General features: G+C 43.3%; 1 protein-coding gene across 2 annotated transcripts in view; it reads right to left on the bottom strand.

Moving 5' to 3' along the window:
* Window positions 1-216: 216 nt before the first annotated feature.
* The window catches only part of EP300 (EP300 lysine acetyltransferase), a 64211-nt gene continuing 49959 nt past the window's right edge, over window positions 217-14468 (bottom strand). For both annotated transcript variants that reach the window (XM_084270347.1, XM_084270346.1), the window contains exons 23-31: window positions 13804-13871; window positions 12090-12240; window positions 11602-11748; window positions 11097-11210; window positions 9176-9341; window positions 8354-8518; window positions 6158-6319; window positions 5326-5607; window positions 217-4029 (exon numbers count right to left, since the gene is read on the bottom strand). In XM_084270347.1, the coding sequence (XP_084126473.1) occupies window positions 1789-4029; window positions 5326-5607; window positions 6158-6319; window positions 8354-8518; window positions 9176-9341; window positions 11097-11210; window positions 11602-11748; window positions 12090-12240; window positions 13804-13871 (3496 nt within the window). In that variant the 3' untranslated portion in view covers window positions 217-1788. The remainder of the gene's footprint in view (window positions 4030-5325; window positions 5608-6157; window positions 6320-8353; window positions 8519-9175; window positions 9342-11096; window positions 11211-11601; window positions 11749-12089; window positions 12241-13803; window positions 13872-14468) is intronic.

Genomic DNA, 14468 nt, shown 5'->3' on the forward strand with positions numbered 1-14468 from the left:
CGCTCCACAGCTGAGGGATTTCTGTTCAGGAAACCCCCCAAATACCCCTAACAGACAGTACCCGACCACACGTGCCCTACGCCTGGCAGACCACCAGGTGCGACACGGGGCGACGGGACACCCACGCGCCGTCTCGGCGCAGCGCCTACGGACCAACCACCCAAGCTTACCTCACGCTCACACTTCAGCGCCAAAAGGTGTACAATGTGTTCCAAGTGAAATAGGATCTTTTAATATCACATATCCAAACAATAGTTCTCATTTCAAAATGCAAAATAGGTCCTTTGAGGGTCAGCTGCTCCCAGGCTGCGTGAGCAGGGCAGGGGTACAGCTGACTGGCACAACTGCTGAGGTCAGACCTCGTTTCTTTGGTAAGATACATGCCGGGAACGAACGCGAATGCAGAGTTGTACCAAAAGTGTCCATTTAGAAGACTAATTATTACTCCACATCCCTTCTTAGAGATTTGCATTTTAAAACAGTCTTATACATTAAATAGCTCTCCGATGTCTAAACAGCAAACATCTGAAGGAAGCAGCCTGGACTCTGCTACCCCCCACCACTTCAAGAACAAGCAACACATGTGGGAGAGAAGGGAAACATTAAAAACAGGCTCTCTGTCTCACACAGTTTATTTAACAATAGGTAATAAGAAATCAATTTTTAACAGTCTATACAGTGATCGAAAGTTCATATTTATAAGTAATCAACTTTAATTGCATGATTTACAACAGTTGAGGGTTTTTTGCTTTCTATCTTCAAGTTTTACAGAAAGTGGAAGAGGGTGGGAAAGGGGCCTGGGAGAGAAAGCAAGCATAAAGAAGAAACCCCAGGGACTTTCTCAGGTTAAAATCATCCCGATGGAATTGTTCCTTACCCTCTTTTTTATTTTTATTTTTTCCTTTGTTAGATGTAAAAATAACGAAAAAAATTCTTTCAAGAAAACAGAAACCACAATATATATACTACATCCATTTGGCAGCTGCCCCTGTGTATTTGCAAAAATGTTGTTTTTTCTCTACATGTACAAATTATTTTAATACTTGAAGTTTTTTTTTTATTTTTTAAGCTCAGACTCTTGTATAGAAAATTCTTGGAGGACAAAAGTAGACTTCAGGAGGGGACTGAGTTATTTAATATTTTTACATTTTTCAAAGAATTGACATATTTCCCACCAAAGAGGAAAAGATCGGTATTTATTTTTATATATATATATTTATATATGCAATGTATCTTTAAAGCAACATTAACCCCTTTTGTCCTCCGGTTAAGAAAAGGTTCTCTGTGGTTTTGTTTGTTTGCTTGTGATTGATTTTTTTTTTTTTCCTTCAGTGACATGAAGAAAAACCAGAATAGGGAAAATGTTTACCATCTGCCTCAGTAAATAATAACTATCCATATTACATATTTTCATTAATTTAAAAAAAAAAAAAAACAACAAAACCTATTGGAGGCAGGAGCAGGGCACCCTTTGGTGAACAGCCAAAAGACCACCCTCTTCCCCTGACCTCCCCAACGCACACGAGAAAAAAAAAAACCCAAGAAAAAGGACTGGTTATGATTCCAGCCATAACAAAAATATATTCTTTGTACTCTACCGTCCCTCAGGTTCATTGTTGGTTTGTTTTTAAAACCACGAACTACTCCTGCGGAGTTCAGATGTATTCCAGGGAAAAATGTTGTTTTAGCTAAGAAAGATTCAAAAAAATTTGTCTTCAGTACAAAAAGTCTTGAGAAAATAAGTTTTTTAAATTTTTTTTTTTTTGCTCCCAAAATGCTACAACGTGTCTAGTGTATGTCTAGTGTACTCTGTGAAAGGTTTGAATTCAAGTCTGAGTTCTCGGAGCTGAGCCCCAGTTCCGTGGCGCTTGTACCATGGAGGCCTGCCATGCCGGGATTGCTAGCAAGCTGGGAAAGCATTGCACTCTGGTCCGGGCTGGCAAAGTGCCCTTGATCCATGGGGTTAGCCTGGGCAGCTACCAGTCCTGGATGTGGGGAGCTGGTCTGCGGGGAGACGTGGTGCGGAGAAGGCTGAGGTTGCATCCGGGGTGACGGGCTGGAATGGGGGGGCTGGGACTGGGGCCGCGGTGAGGGTACAGGCTGCGGAGAACGCACTTGATTGGTGAGCGATGAAGGGAGCTGCTGGCCCTGTAGGTGCGGGGACTGGGCCTGATTGGGGAGCATGTGCTGTTGGGGGCTCATAGGATTGGGCTGAGCTGGGGACCCCATCTGCTGCTGAAGTAGCCTCTGCTGGAAAGCCTGCTGCAGACTGGCTCCCGTCTCTGCGCTCATCGCCTGTGGAAGCTGGCTAATTTGTCCCATGTTTCCTTGCTGCATCTGCTGCATGTGATGCTGCATCCGCTGCTGCTGCTGTTGCTGCTGCTGCTGGGGATACCCCACGCCCTGGGGCTGCTGAAACTGGCTGTGGTTGGCCATCCCTGGACCCAGTGCTGGTCCTGCTCCCTGCTGCTGCTGTTGCTGCTGGTGGCGCTGCTGCTCAATCATCTGGTGCCGTCTCATCAGGAGGTCTCGGAACTGGGGAGCCATCCCCGAGTGATTCATGTTCATCTGCTGCGCCTGAGGATTCATCCCAGCTATGGCCTGCTGCGGCTGCTGCTGTGGCTGCTGCTGTGGCATGCTGGGCCGCTGCACTGCTGCTTGCATGGGATTCATGTTCTGCATGGCTGGGTTGGGGTGCACCCCTCCTTGCTGTCCTTGCATGGTTTGCTGTGGCTGGAGCCCTGGCTGACCCTGGGGGATGCCCGGCTGACCTGCCATCCCCTGGGGGTTCTGGGAGCCCGCATACTTGGCGGCCCGCTGCTTGATGAAAGCGGCCAGCAGCTGAGGGTTGGAGTGAAGGATGTTAAGCACCTGCTGCTGCTGCATGGGTGAGCTGGGAGACCTGAGAGTCCGCAGTAGGTTTTGTAAGGCTGCCTGGGGCAGAGGTGGTTGTTTGGGCTGAGCAGCACCAGGTACCTGACCCATCCCTGGCTGAGGTGCCATATTCATTGGCTGGCCCGGCTGGGCTACTGACATCATGGATGGCCTCTGCATTCCCGGCTGCAGCTGAGCTTGAGGCAAGCCCCCCTGCACCCACGGTGGCTGCTGCTGGATTCCTGCCGGCCCCATTCCTTGATCTATATGGCCACCCGGACCTCTGCCTATCTGTGGAGGGTTCATTCCCATCGGTGGCATCTGGGGCATCTGGTGCTGGATTGGCCTTTGGAAGATCTGAACCTGCGCCATCTGACGCTGGGTCTCCGCTGCCCGCTGGATCTGCATGGCCATTTCCACGGCTGCTGGAGGAGGACCCTGAACTGGTGGTTGAGGTGGCTGGGGTGGAGTCGGAGGAGTCACCTGGCCACCTGCCTTGCCCTGGGACACAGCGCTGGGAGGCTGAGTTCTTGGCATGGTGTAGGGTGGCATGCTATTGGGGGGTGCCTGCTGAGGCTGCGAGGCAGGCTGGGGCGGCGGCTGGGGCTGCGGGGTTTGTGGTGTTGGGGGCTGCTGGCCTGTTGGAGTCGTCGGGGTGGCTGGCGTCGGCGAGGGTAACCCTTGCTGCTGGCCTACCACGCCGGTGCGCTGCATACTCGCCATCCTCCTTCGGAGCATCTGTGCCTGTTGCAGGCGGTGCTGAAGCTGCTGCTGACGGAGCTTGTGTTTAATGTTGAGGCAGAAGGGCACCGGGCACTTGTTCTCCTGGCAGTGCTTTGCATGGTAGCAGCAGAGCGCGATGAGCTGCTTGCAGATGGGGCAGCCTCCGTTGGTTTTGCGCTTGCAGCCTTTGGTGTGCTGGACAACCCGTTTCATCTTCTGGCAGGACGGCAGCGAGCAGTTGGCATTGCGACACTGGCAGGCGTGGACCAGAGACTGGATGCAGCGCTGAATGCTCAGGCGGCGGGAATCGCCGGGGCTCTGGGTGGTTGCAGTCTGCTGGTTGTTGCTCTCATCGTCTAGACCAAGGCCTAACTTTTCCATCTTGTGGTCATGGTTTTTAGTGTTATAGCAGGTGATGCACAGGTCATAATCCTGGAAAGACAACAACAGAAAAAGTTATCAGTCTTCCTGAACCCATCTCGTGCCACCTCAACAAATTACTCCCAGTCTGTTCCAGGAAAACTGTTGCTCTAGGGAAAAAAAAACAAACCCAATCTTTCATGCCCTACTGAGGTACTAGAGAAGGAATAAATACAAATTATAGCCAGGGAAAGTGTGGGGGTGTAAGGGTGGCTGAAATCTACACAGATATGTATGGCTTGAAAAACAAGTTTGCTCTGAGCTAGTAAGTTACACTTTGTTCAGCTGGACCAGAAAAATCCCTTTCTTTCCTGATGGGAAAGGAGAAGAAAGAGGCCAGGAAAAAAACCACTCCCCATCTGCTGCTGCCTCAGAAGAAGAGGGTGAGAGTGGGAGGAGAGGCATCAGTTTTCCAAGAAGAAAAGAATGAAAGATGCACTTTCAGTTTTTAGGTGAGTTAAACAGCAGAATGTGGTGACAGAAGAACAGCATTTAGAGTCTGTGAGAACAGCAGCATGCAACAGTAATTGACCTTTAAGAAGAGGTCAAAGTCCTCAGCATTCATTAATCCACAGGAAATTTAAAATTTGTTTTCTGGTATATACAAGGAAATGGGAGCATCAAATTTTATTTAGAACTTTTCAGAACTGAATCCCAGGCAGCCATTTCCTTCTGGGAGGCTAAAAAATAAAGTTACAAGCTAGATTCAAGGTTATGCCAGCTTCTGGAGGGCACTGCATTGACCCAGACCACTGGGCTCAATCTTCAAACACAATGAAGGTGTTGCAAACACTCCTGAAGACAACAAACACAGTTTGCAGCATTTTATAGACACATCAGGGTAGCACGAGTCACCCAAGTACAGGCGTCTGACTTCAGCACAGCAAAGCCTCTGTGCCAGTAAGCTGAGAGCCCTGCTTACAGCCACACCGCAGCACGCCACGTGTGGTGCTGGAAGAAGAAAGGAGGCACTGCCCTTCAGGATAGTCAGCAGATCCTACCATTACAGCTCCAGCAATCCCTACCGTGCCCAACTGCTTAAGCAGCAGCACCTTAAACGAGCTACAGGAAATCGAATCCTACTTCTGCTCTCCACAGCTTGGAAACAGCAGGCAAAACAAAAATCACATCAAGTAGCAGATTCGTAGAATCACTTGTTATGGGAATGTTTCCTCCCATTTCTTTCAGAGCTGCCAGAAGATGAGCTGTACAGATGTTTTTTCCACCAGTTAGAGAAATTAGTTCAGGTAAAGCACTCTGGGCAGAGAGATACAGGAAGACAAGTAGGGAAAGCTTCACCAAGCATACCTCACAAACAGTGCAGTGCCATCTGGTCTCCACATGATGCTTGCACTCATTGCAGGTGTAAACAAAGCGGTCTTGGCTCTGGGTATGCAGTTCCACCAGCATGCACATCGTTGACCACTGAGCCCTTCTGAGTGAGGAGAATTCCAGGTGCTTGTCTCTAGCAAGGGTTAGGAAAGCATCACGCCCATCCATCAGGTCACATGGAATGAGTGGGTCAGGCTCCACGATGGGAGGCAGAGTGTTGGCAGTAGGGCCAGCAATGAGACGGATGACAAAGAAGACCTGAAAAGTAAATAAGATTTAATGCCAGCACTTACCAAGATGTTTTGGTCACCAAACTTCATTACACAGAAAATACAAGTTCAGGACCAACTAACATGGTGGAAATGTGCCCTGCCAGGGTGGTGGGCTTGTACAGGCTGGGAGATTTCAAACCCCTGGTTCACCCACTCCAGAGGCACTGGGTAAGGAGCCCTCAGCTGAGGAGTAAAACTGACAGTTTAGACTGTTCAGAAGTTCTGTATGAGCACAGCTGTATTTATCCACGCTGCCCTTGCAGCAAAGTGCCCAGACTCACAGGTACTTAGAAGCGTTTAGGTTAGAAGAGACATTTAAGGCCAGCAAGTCCAACTGTTAACCTAGCACTGCCAAGTCCACCAGTAAGCCATGTTCCCTAAGCACCATCCATGTCTACATACCACATCACACTTATGTAGGTTGCCACTGAATTCTCCAGCGAAAACTGTAATTTACAGGGCATAACTGCAGTATCAACGCTTCGTACACCCCTCTACTTCAGTAAAATACATATTCTCATTCTATCCACTCTTACCTCCTTGTGCTTCTCCATAGTGGCATACAGCTTTTGGGAGAGGTCATTGGACACATTGGGCATGCCAGGCTTTTTCTTATTGCCACGACTCAAGCTGCTCTTGTTCTTACTTGTCTTCTTATTGTTCTTCTTTTTGGCATTTTTGCTGTCTCCCTTGCTCACCTATTAAAGACATTTTATGTCAGGTATTTAAGTCACACCACATCAGCATTTTATTACTGTCACATCTTCTTTAAGAGCAGGATAAAACACACGTGTCAATAATTTACTCCTACGATACATAGCAGGGTCTCCTAAAACATTCATTTCATTAGAATCACTCCAGAAGATATTGTGATCAGCAATACATAGTTCTAAACATTTCAAAAGCAAAAATGCTCAGGAGGTGCAAGGTGTTGCTGAAACCTGTTTGTCTCCTATAGTTGAGCACTGAAGAACCTCTTGGATAATCACAAAGTGGTTCAGCAGATGACTTCTCAGTGCAGTTCAAAACCAAGTTGAAAAGTGCAACTGATATCACACTGGCCATAGGCAAAAGAAAGGTTTCATCCACTTAAGTGCAGCCTGTTACCACTCTCTGGCAGATTTGTTTTTATTTTTTAATAGACTTCATTAAATTGATTTTGATAAGAAGCTATTCTTCCAAGTCCAAAACACATCATTAGTAGTAGAATTTCTAGTATATTCATGTCACATCCTACAGCAAAACCAGTCAGCTTGATTTCAATGCTAATCAATTAGCAATGAACACTTTATTCCTTTCCATACGTCTCAGAGGGCCCCTCAAAACACTACAGCAAACAATGATCGAGGATCAAAGAAATTCTTTTCCAAATAAGCATTTTTCCAAGCTTGTGACAACTTTGAAGGATGAAAATTTCCAGTGTAACTATCACTTCATTGGAGAGTACAGTTTATTGTTGCCTCATTTTCAAGCAGTGAAACATGGGGTCAATAAAGAGTTGAAATGATTTTTCATAACCAAGGTTAAACAGTAACATGCTGCAAGCTTCCCCCACTGCAGGATTTTGGGGCCACACTGCCATGAGGGATCAACTAAGTGTTAATCAACCTCACGCACACCAAAGTCAGATTCCTTACAACTAGGTTCTGCTTTATTAGAGAGATGGGAACTGGCAGGTATGCCAAGTGGAAAACAAATGTTTAAATAACACCTCCCTAAATAAGATGTTAGTTAATGCAAATTTGATATCAAGTTGCCTAATTCCCAGGTTACTCTTACACTCATCTTATTCAAAGTCCTTGAAAGGCAGTATTGCAAATTCCAAGTTTTAATGCTAAACCTAACTTTTTTGATCCAGAGGTCCTTTAAGAAAGAGATTCATTCTAACCTCCAAAATCTAGGTGATGAAGCAGCAGTGTTTCAGAGTTAGCTAGCAAGTACCCAGTGTGAGTAAAACTAATTTTACCCTAGATTCATCACCTCTTCCATAAAAGCTCGGAAGATCCAAGGATGAGCAGCGGCATAAATTGAAAATCTGTTCATTTCCAAGTTGATTGTTGAAGAGGCCTTTTTTGGTTCTTTGTGGAATGTGAAAGCATAGCTGTTGCATGTTCTCCAAAACCCACCCCAAAATTTGCACAAGGTATCAGCAAGTGATCTCTCTGGTTTAAGTAGCCCAACAACAGTTCAGCAGTATTTTGTCCTTCAGATCCTCAATGCCCTAAGGCTTTCTACTAAAAAACCTACACTGAGTAAACTACTAACCACACTGTTACTTTCTCAGAACATTCTGGTAAGATTGGTATTATAACATCTAAATTGGAAAGAAAAGAGTTGGACTCTGGCTGAAAGTCAAAGCTGAAGGAAAATGCTTCCAAATCAGGCTGAGGCTGCAGCATGAACATTGATAACTGGATTTCAGGAGAATACTCAACTAGAAGCTGTGTCAATCTAACTGACTTTGGTAATTAGTTAGGTTTATAGTCTAGCTATGGCTATAGGTAACTATGTGCCTGTGTAGAGAGCCACTGCTCATACAAAGGTAACTTAGTGGTATTTTAACAGCTCTAATTTATAGAATGTAAAACTGAAATTTATATTAGAGTGAAACTAGAAAGGTTAAAAAGCTACCAATTAACCAAAATACCTAGCACACTTACACCCCCCCTTTTTTAATTAGCCACAGGTAATCACAAGTTTTACATTAGATCATGACACAGAAGCATTCTTACATCTGTGCTTTCATTGCTAGTGTTTTCTTCTCTCTTCCGTTCTTCTTCCTCTTGCTCTAGTTCCTTAATGCTCTCCTCTAGCACGTTGGGCCAGAAATCCCCTTCAAAGTAAGGTAGCTCTTTTGCACTTGTCAGACGATCTTCTGTTGCCTGCTTAAAGATATCCTGAAAAAGCACAGAACGCTTGGTTACCGCTGTTACAAGGCACATAAGTAAAGGCAACTTTTTGGTAAGTGGTACAAAAAGACACCCACCACTCAAAGGAGTGCTTAATCTTACAACTTACTTTGAGGGCACACTGACTGCAGATTTAACATGGCATCAGTTACAGACAGTTTGCCAAATACATTTCAATTGTCTCCACTCTGAAGAAATGAATCATTCCTATGTGCTAGGCATCCATATACACACTTACCAAGTGGGTGAATATCATCACTACATTCTTGACATTTGCCTATGTCCTGATATTTCCAAAAATTCTACACACTTCTGGAGGTAGCAGCCTAACCCTGCAATTTTATTCAATGCAGAAAGACTAAAGATTCCACCTATTTTCTTTATATGGATGACATTCTTTTACAGTATTCCTCAAGAATTTAGTTTATTCTAAGGAATCATTTCAAATACCTTGCTAGAATGACTCCCAGAACCTACTTGTTTTAAAGAGGATGTATTTTAATTCTAAATTTTAGTTTTAAGTGAATCAGGCACTAACACAGTAAACTCCAAGAGTAAGGGACAATGCATAAGGCAAGAAAGCAAGCAAGACAACACTGGTCGCCGCTCCCACACCTCCTCCCAGTACAATCAGACTAAACAAACCTTGTAATCATGGACAATGCGCTCCGACACAGATTTATCCAGCATCTTTTTGTACCACTCTTGCAGTCGTTTGGGTTTGGGTATCTTTTGGTCAGGAGGATGGCAGTGGAAGATGTAGTCATCTCCTTCACTAGGTGGGCAAGCCCAGATATGTCCAGTAGTATACCTAGCATCATTAGACAAAAAAAAAGGTACATGTAGGCTCTGACAATTAATACTAGACCTGGCTCTCCTCTGCCATGGGATGGAACCACCACGGGGTTGGCTGGTGTTACCAGATGGACAATAATTATAGCTCTCCAAGACTTTCATTCTAGCCTTCATTCCAGCTTCATTCATGTGATAACATTACCATGTTTTGACTAATTTTTGAGAGTTCAGTGCTATATGCAGAGCAGTTTATATGAAGTGTGCACATTTTCCAGTCTAGATAAAAATCAAAGCCCAAGCAATTGTCACCTGCCAATTAACTAATAAGAGAAAGATGGAGACTAGTTATTAGAGTAGTAAAAGACAGAATTCTTTTTCCTTTAGACAGCACAGTCATTTAATACTTAGCAATATTTTAAAAACAGATTTACTTAAAAGCAGTTCACCTTTCCACTGTAAATCCTCTTTAAAAAAAAAAAAAACATAGAGGACGATTTTAAAAGGTTTGACAATTCTATCTGGGAATAAACAGTCACTGTCAACCCCTATGCCACTGGCCATACAATCCAAGTACTATGAAGACAGATGACATCCAAACAGTAGCAGCTGCAGAGAATATAATACCACAAGGATCACTTCTTCATCCTCAGTTCTTCTCTATTAGTTTTTGAAAAGAACTCCAGTAGGAGGAATAATCAGATCTCAAGTTAGAGAAAAATAAGCATCCTTGCCATGTTGAGAAACAGCTCTGCAGAACCCTACCCAAACCCTGGGAACTGCAGCCAGCTGCCATTCCTTCTGCCTGAGCAGGCAGAGATGATACTGTGTGGCTGATACTGTTTTCCCAGAACGAGAACCTGATGTTACTCATTAGCACAGAAAACAGCATTAAGTGAAACTGAGGCCCGAGCTTTATGCAGCAATTGTAGGGGCTCACAGGTTAGAAAACAGACAATAAAATAACTAACAGAAGAGTAATGTAAGCCTTAGAACTTCAAAGGAATATAATATCACTGAGACACTGAAGACAGTACCACCCACCTCCAATTCTGACTCCCCTAACTCACTCATGCAGTTACTTTGTTACACAGTTCCTAACAATTTCTTTACCAATAGCTCTCTGCCAAGCTACACCAGATACCTCTGACAATAGATTGATGTTTACTTCACTGCCTTTTCTACTTCAGTAAACACTGTCATTTAATTTCCACCTCTCTCATTTCTTCAGTTGTTCTGCTTTCTCTTTTGTGCTGTCTTGAGTACACTCTCCTCTTGCTCTAACTTTCAGCTTCTCACAATTTCACCTGCTTACTCTAACAGATTTCTTAGTGCCCTTAAACAGCTGTTCCAGAGTTAGTCAGTACAGAGGGAATACACTTGTCTTTCTCCTTATAAACATGTGTAAGAACTTACTTGCCAGCCCAAACGAATGACCTGGTCAAAGCAGTGGCATTTCATGAGGACTGCACTATCAACAAGCCCATGAAAATTTTATGATCCTGATAAAAAGGCTCACTTTTTCTACTTAGACTTAAGGAATTTTTACTGAAGTTTGGAAATCTGAAAGTATGTGATGCATAAGCCTCTCCTAAAACACCTGCAAATCCATTTTTGTCTTCCCTCCTTTTCAACTATACGTAGTTGTTGCCAAGTTATTCTATCACCAATTGATATTAGGCACAGCGTTCCACACAATAGGATGCAGTAATTTAATTTCAATATGAACTACCTAGCACAAGTGCTGCACAGAAGAAAATCTTAAGAAACTTACCCTAGTTTCTTGACATATTCTAGATATCCAATTAGTATTTCATGATAGACAGCAGTCCTCAAGCATTTAGGGCGGAAGAAGTGAACACTGTCGAGGTAAGATATATACACTCGCCTAAAAAACAGAAAGCAAACCACAGCACAATGAGAAACAGACATTTCAAAGAAATTCTACAGGTTTATTCACAACATGTTACCATTTTATAAATTTGAAATATCCAATACAACAGCAGTCTTCAAAGCCTTTAATCCTAATTCACCTCAGCTTTCTTTTGCTATCCCAGACTCATCTCTAAAACTATCCAATCTTTCCCTGCAGAACATCGATGACTGATCCTTAAGGCAACACTGCCTGCTAGCCAGCATCTCCAGTAAGGCACAAACTACTTTGTTTCCAGAAGCTAACTGCACGGAGTCTTTACATATCCAGCATGATGTTTTGTACAGAAACTCCAAAGGTTCACCCAGCTAAGAATACCAAAATAAGCTTCTGTGCAGCCCCTCACCTTTGATTGGGTGGAGGACAGTCTGAGCCGTACTCCTGTACGTGCATCCCAAAGAAGCACAAGTCCACACCATCAATCTCCTCGAAGGCAAACAGCGCTTTTGTACGGTAAGGGAAAGACTCAGCCATCTCTCCGCTGTCTACAAACCTGCAGATTACAGAGGGTAAAAGAGGAATAACCAATATATCCATGTTAGGGAGTGCATCACTAGGGAAAGGTAACAACGATGAGGGCTACCACAAGAATAATTTTAGTGCAATTTTAAAGTTAAATGCTTACACACTACTCAAAATACAAGAAATCTACGGCTTACTATGAAAAAGATGACATTGTAACTAATTAATATGCTGCCATAACATCTCTCAAGAACTGTCAGTGGTGAAGTTTTGAATACAACAGTATTTTTACATAGTAGCAGCATGTAAGGAAATTCAAACAGCCTCCCTCTCCCCCCAAAGACAGAAAAATTAGAAACGGAAAGAACACACCTTGCTTTCATTCCTGGCTTCACTTCGACAGTTTTGTCAGATGCATGTACCACCCTCACTGTCACCTCTCCCGCCTCAGGGTGATTCTGTCGTCTTAGGAAGTCATTGACTCTGTTCTCCAAGAAGGTACCAAGCCTTGTAGCTGGCAGCCCTGCAGGAATAGAACACACACCTGAATATACACGAGACAGAGCTGTTTAAATGTGATTCCTCCATTCAGATGTTAAATGAAAAGTGACTCTCGATGCCTGCAGTACGTTATCATAAATCAAAGCTTTATCTTTAGACACTAACACTTCTAGATGGGGTGAGAGCTGCTTTTCATCTGCAGGTATGTTTATGATTTATATGTTATTGACATGAAGAAAGAATCTATTTCAACCCAATTTCTATCTGTCTTAGAAGTCAATCACAATTAAGACTCCTCTCGAATAGAAGCTACTAATTACCTAAACTGGATTACAAAACACTGTGCTCAGACATAGCTTCAAGAGCAGCTGTTGCATTTTGAAGTACATTCTGTCTATAAAGCCACACTAACCAAGTTATAATACTTAGGTCAGTAGAGAAGCTATTTCAGTAAGTGAAAGAGCGACTAACTACAATAACATCATTAATTTAGGAGTTTCAAACTTTCCAGTGATCTGCATACAAAAGAAGTACAAGCACAACATTATCTGACACAAAACCTAAGCCTGAAAGGGAGTTTTAAGACTTAAGAGTGTAGCAGGGCCTGTCTCACTGCTGCCCATTGTTTCTGGTCAAGTTACATACCTGCCAACCAGCTTTTCAGTTTTTTGATTTGACACCTTTCAGTTAAGTGTAACTACACTACATTAAGTATTCAACACATACAGTTTGCAGGAAGCAAAAGCTGATACAAGCTATAAAAGAACCCCTGTTTTCTTAGTGAATCTAGGTAGGTGTGATTTTGGAAAAAGCCTCAGGTGCTGAAACCACTCACCAATGCTTTCCATTTCATAACAGCAGTTGAAGAGAACACTTTTTATGACCAAACCATGAGCCTCCCCCAAACTTAAAACTAATTTACAGTCTTTGATACACTCCTTCCTCTTTCTCCAAAGAGGGACCTTAAAAAGTAGCTACTTAATACTACAGTTAATACTTGATCTTGATGCTATTTGGTTAGCTGGGGATTTTATTTATTTAAGTGGATATTTAAGTACTGTTCCTAATAAGCACGACAACCTATGAGGCTTCTGAAAGACTTACTCCTTCTGTAGAAGAGATGGACAAGGACCACACAAATTTCCTCCTACACTGCCCTCAAATCAGCTGCCTTCATTAAGAGGAAATCTCTACAGAGTTTTGTCACCAGCTGATGACATCTCCATCAAAGCTTTGAAGAGCAGCAGTAGTCACGGTGACTCGAACACGCTACCATAAATTTAAGGTAGACTGCAGTCCCACAGGAACTATTTCCCAACACTATTAATACTGCAATTGAGATAAAAGGACGTATCTTGCATTAGCAGTGCTTTGAAACAGTAGATTAATCCTCCACAACAGACTACTAACCAAGACCTGTGAACACAAGCATTCTGAACACCACAGAACTGATGTTCAAAGCTGACTAAAAGGATCCTCCTTAAACTCAAAAAAAAAAGGAAATAAATGCAAATCTAGCATAAAAGCCACCTCTTCCCCATTCTTAACAAATATTTTATGATTTGTTGGTGTGTCAGAATCTTACTTTTAGCAGAGAATTTGTTCTCTTTCCTGGTTCGTCCTGTTTTCTTCAGGCAGCCATCACAGACAAAGCTGAAGCAAAAACAGAAGTGAAAAACCACTCCAAGTGAGAGCACAAAGTTCTTTAGCAACTTTATCATTAGAAGCAAAATTTTTTACCAGATGTTGTGGTCTGGAAAATACCTTAACTGAAATTTGTAATAAAAGACAGCACAAAGAACAGTGCCAGCAGAATCAGCCCAACTGTTTCAGAGCTGCAGAGGAAGATCTAAGCTCCAGGGGGTGGTGCATTGCCTGTCAGTCATCTGTATCACCACTGGCAAGCCCAGGAAACAGGGTCTCCACTCGCAGGTCTAACAATATTGGCTTGGAAAAAGAAGCTCAAACTGCTGTTTGATAAAGATGTGATACTACAATACTTAAAGCAAAAGGCTGCTGGGTTTTTTTTTTTCTGAACCCTGCTGTAGCATGAAGTGATGGACAGATTCTTCCTTAGTTACAGGTTGTCTACCCTCCTCTGCAGCAGTATGGATGGCAACAGAACGGTGAAAAAGTCCTATCTTTCTTGTCAAGAAAAGGAACACACTTAAACTGAGATTTATCTGCAGATAATTTATCAGCTTTAAAAAAAACATTTTAAAGCAATCAGAAAAATAAGTGCTGGTAATT

This window comes from Gallinula chloropus (genome assembly GCF_964237585.1).
Source record: "Gallinula chloropus genome assembly, chromosome: 1".
Lineage (NCBI taxonomy): Eukaryota > Metazoa > Chordata > Aves > Gruiformes > Rallidae > Gallinula > Gallinula chloropus.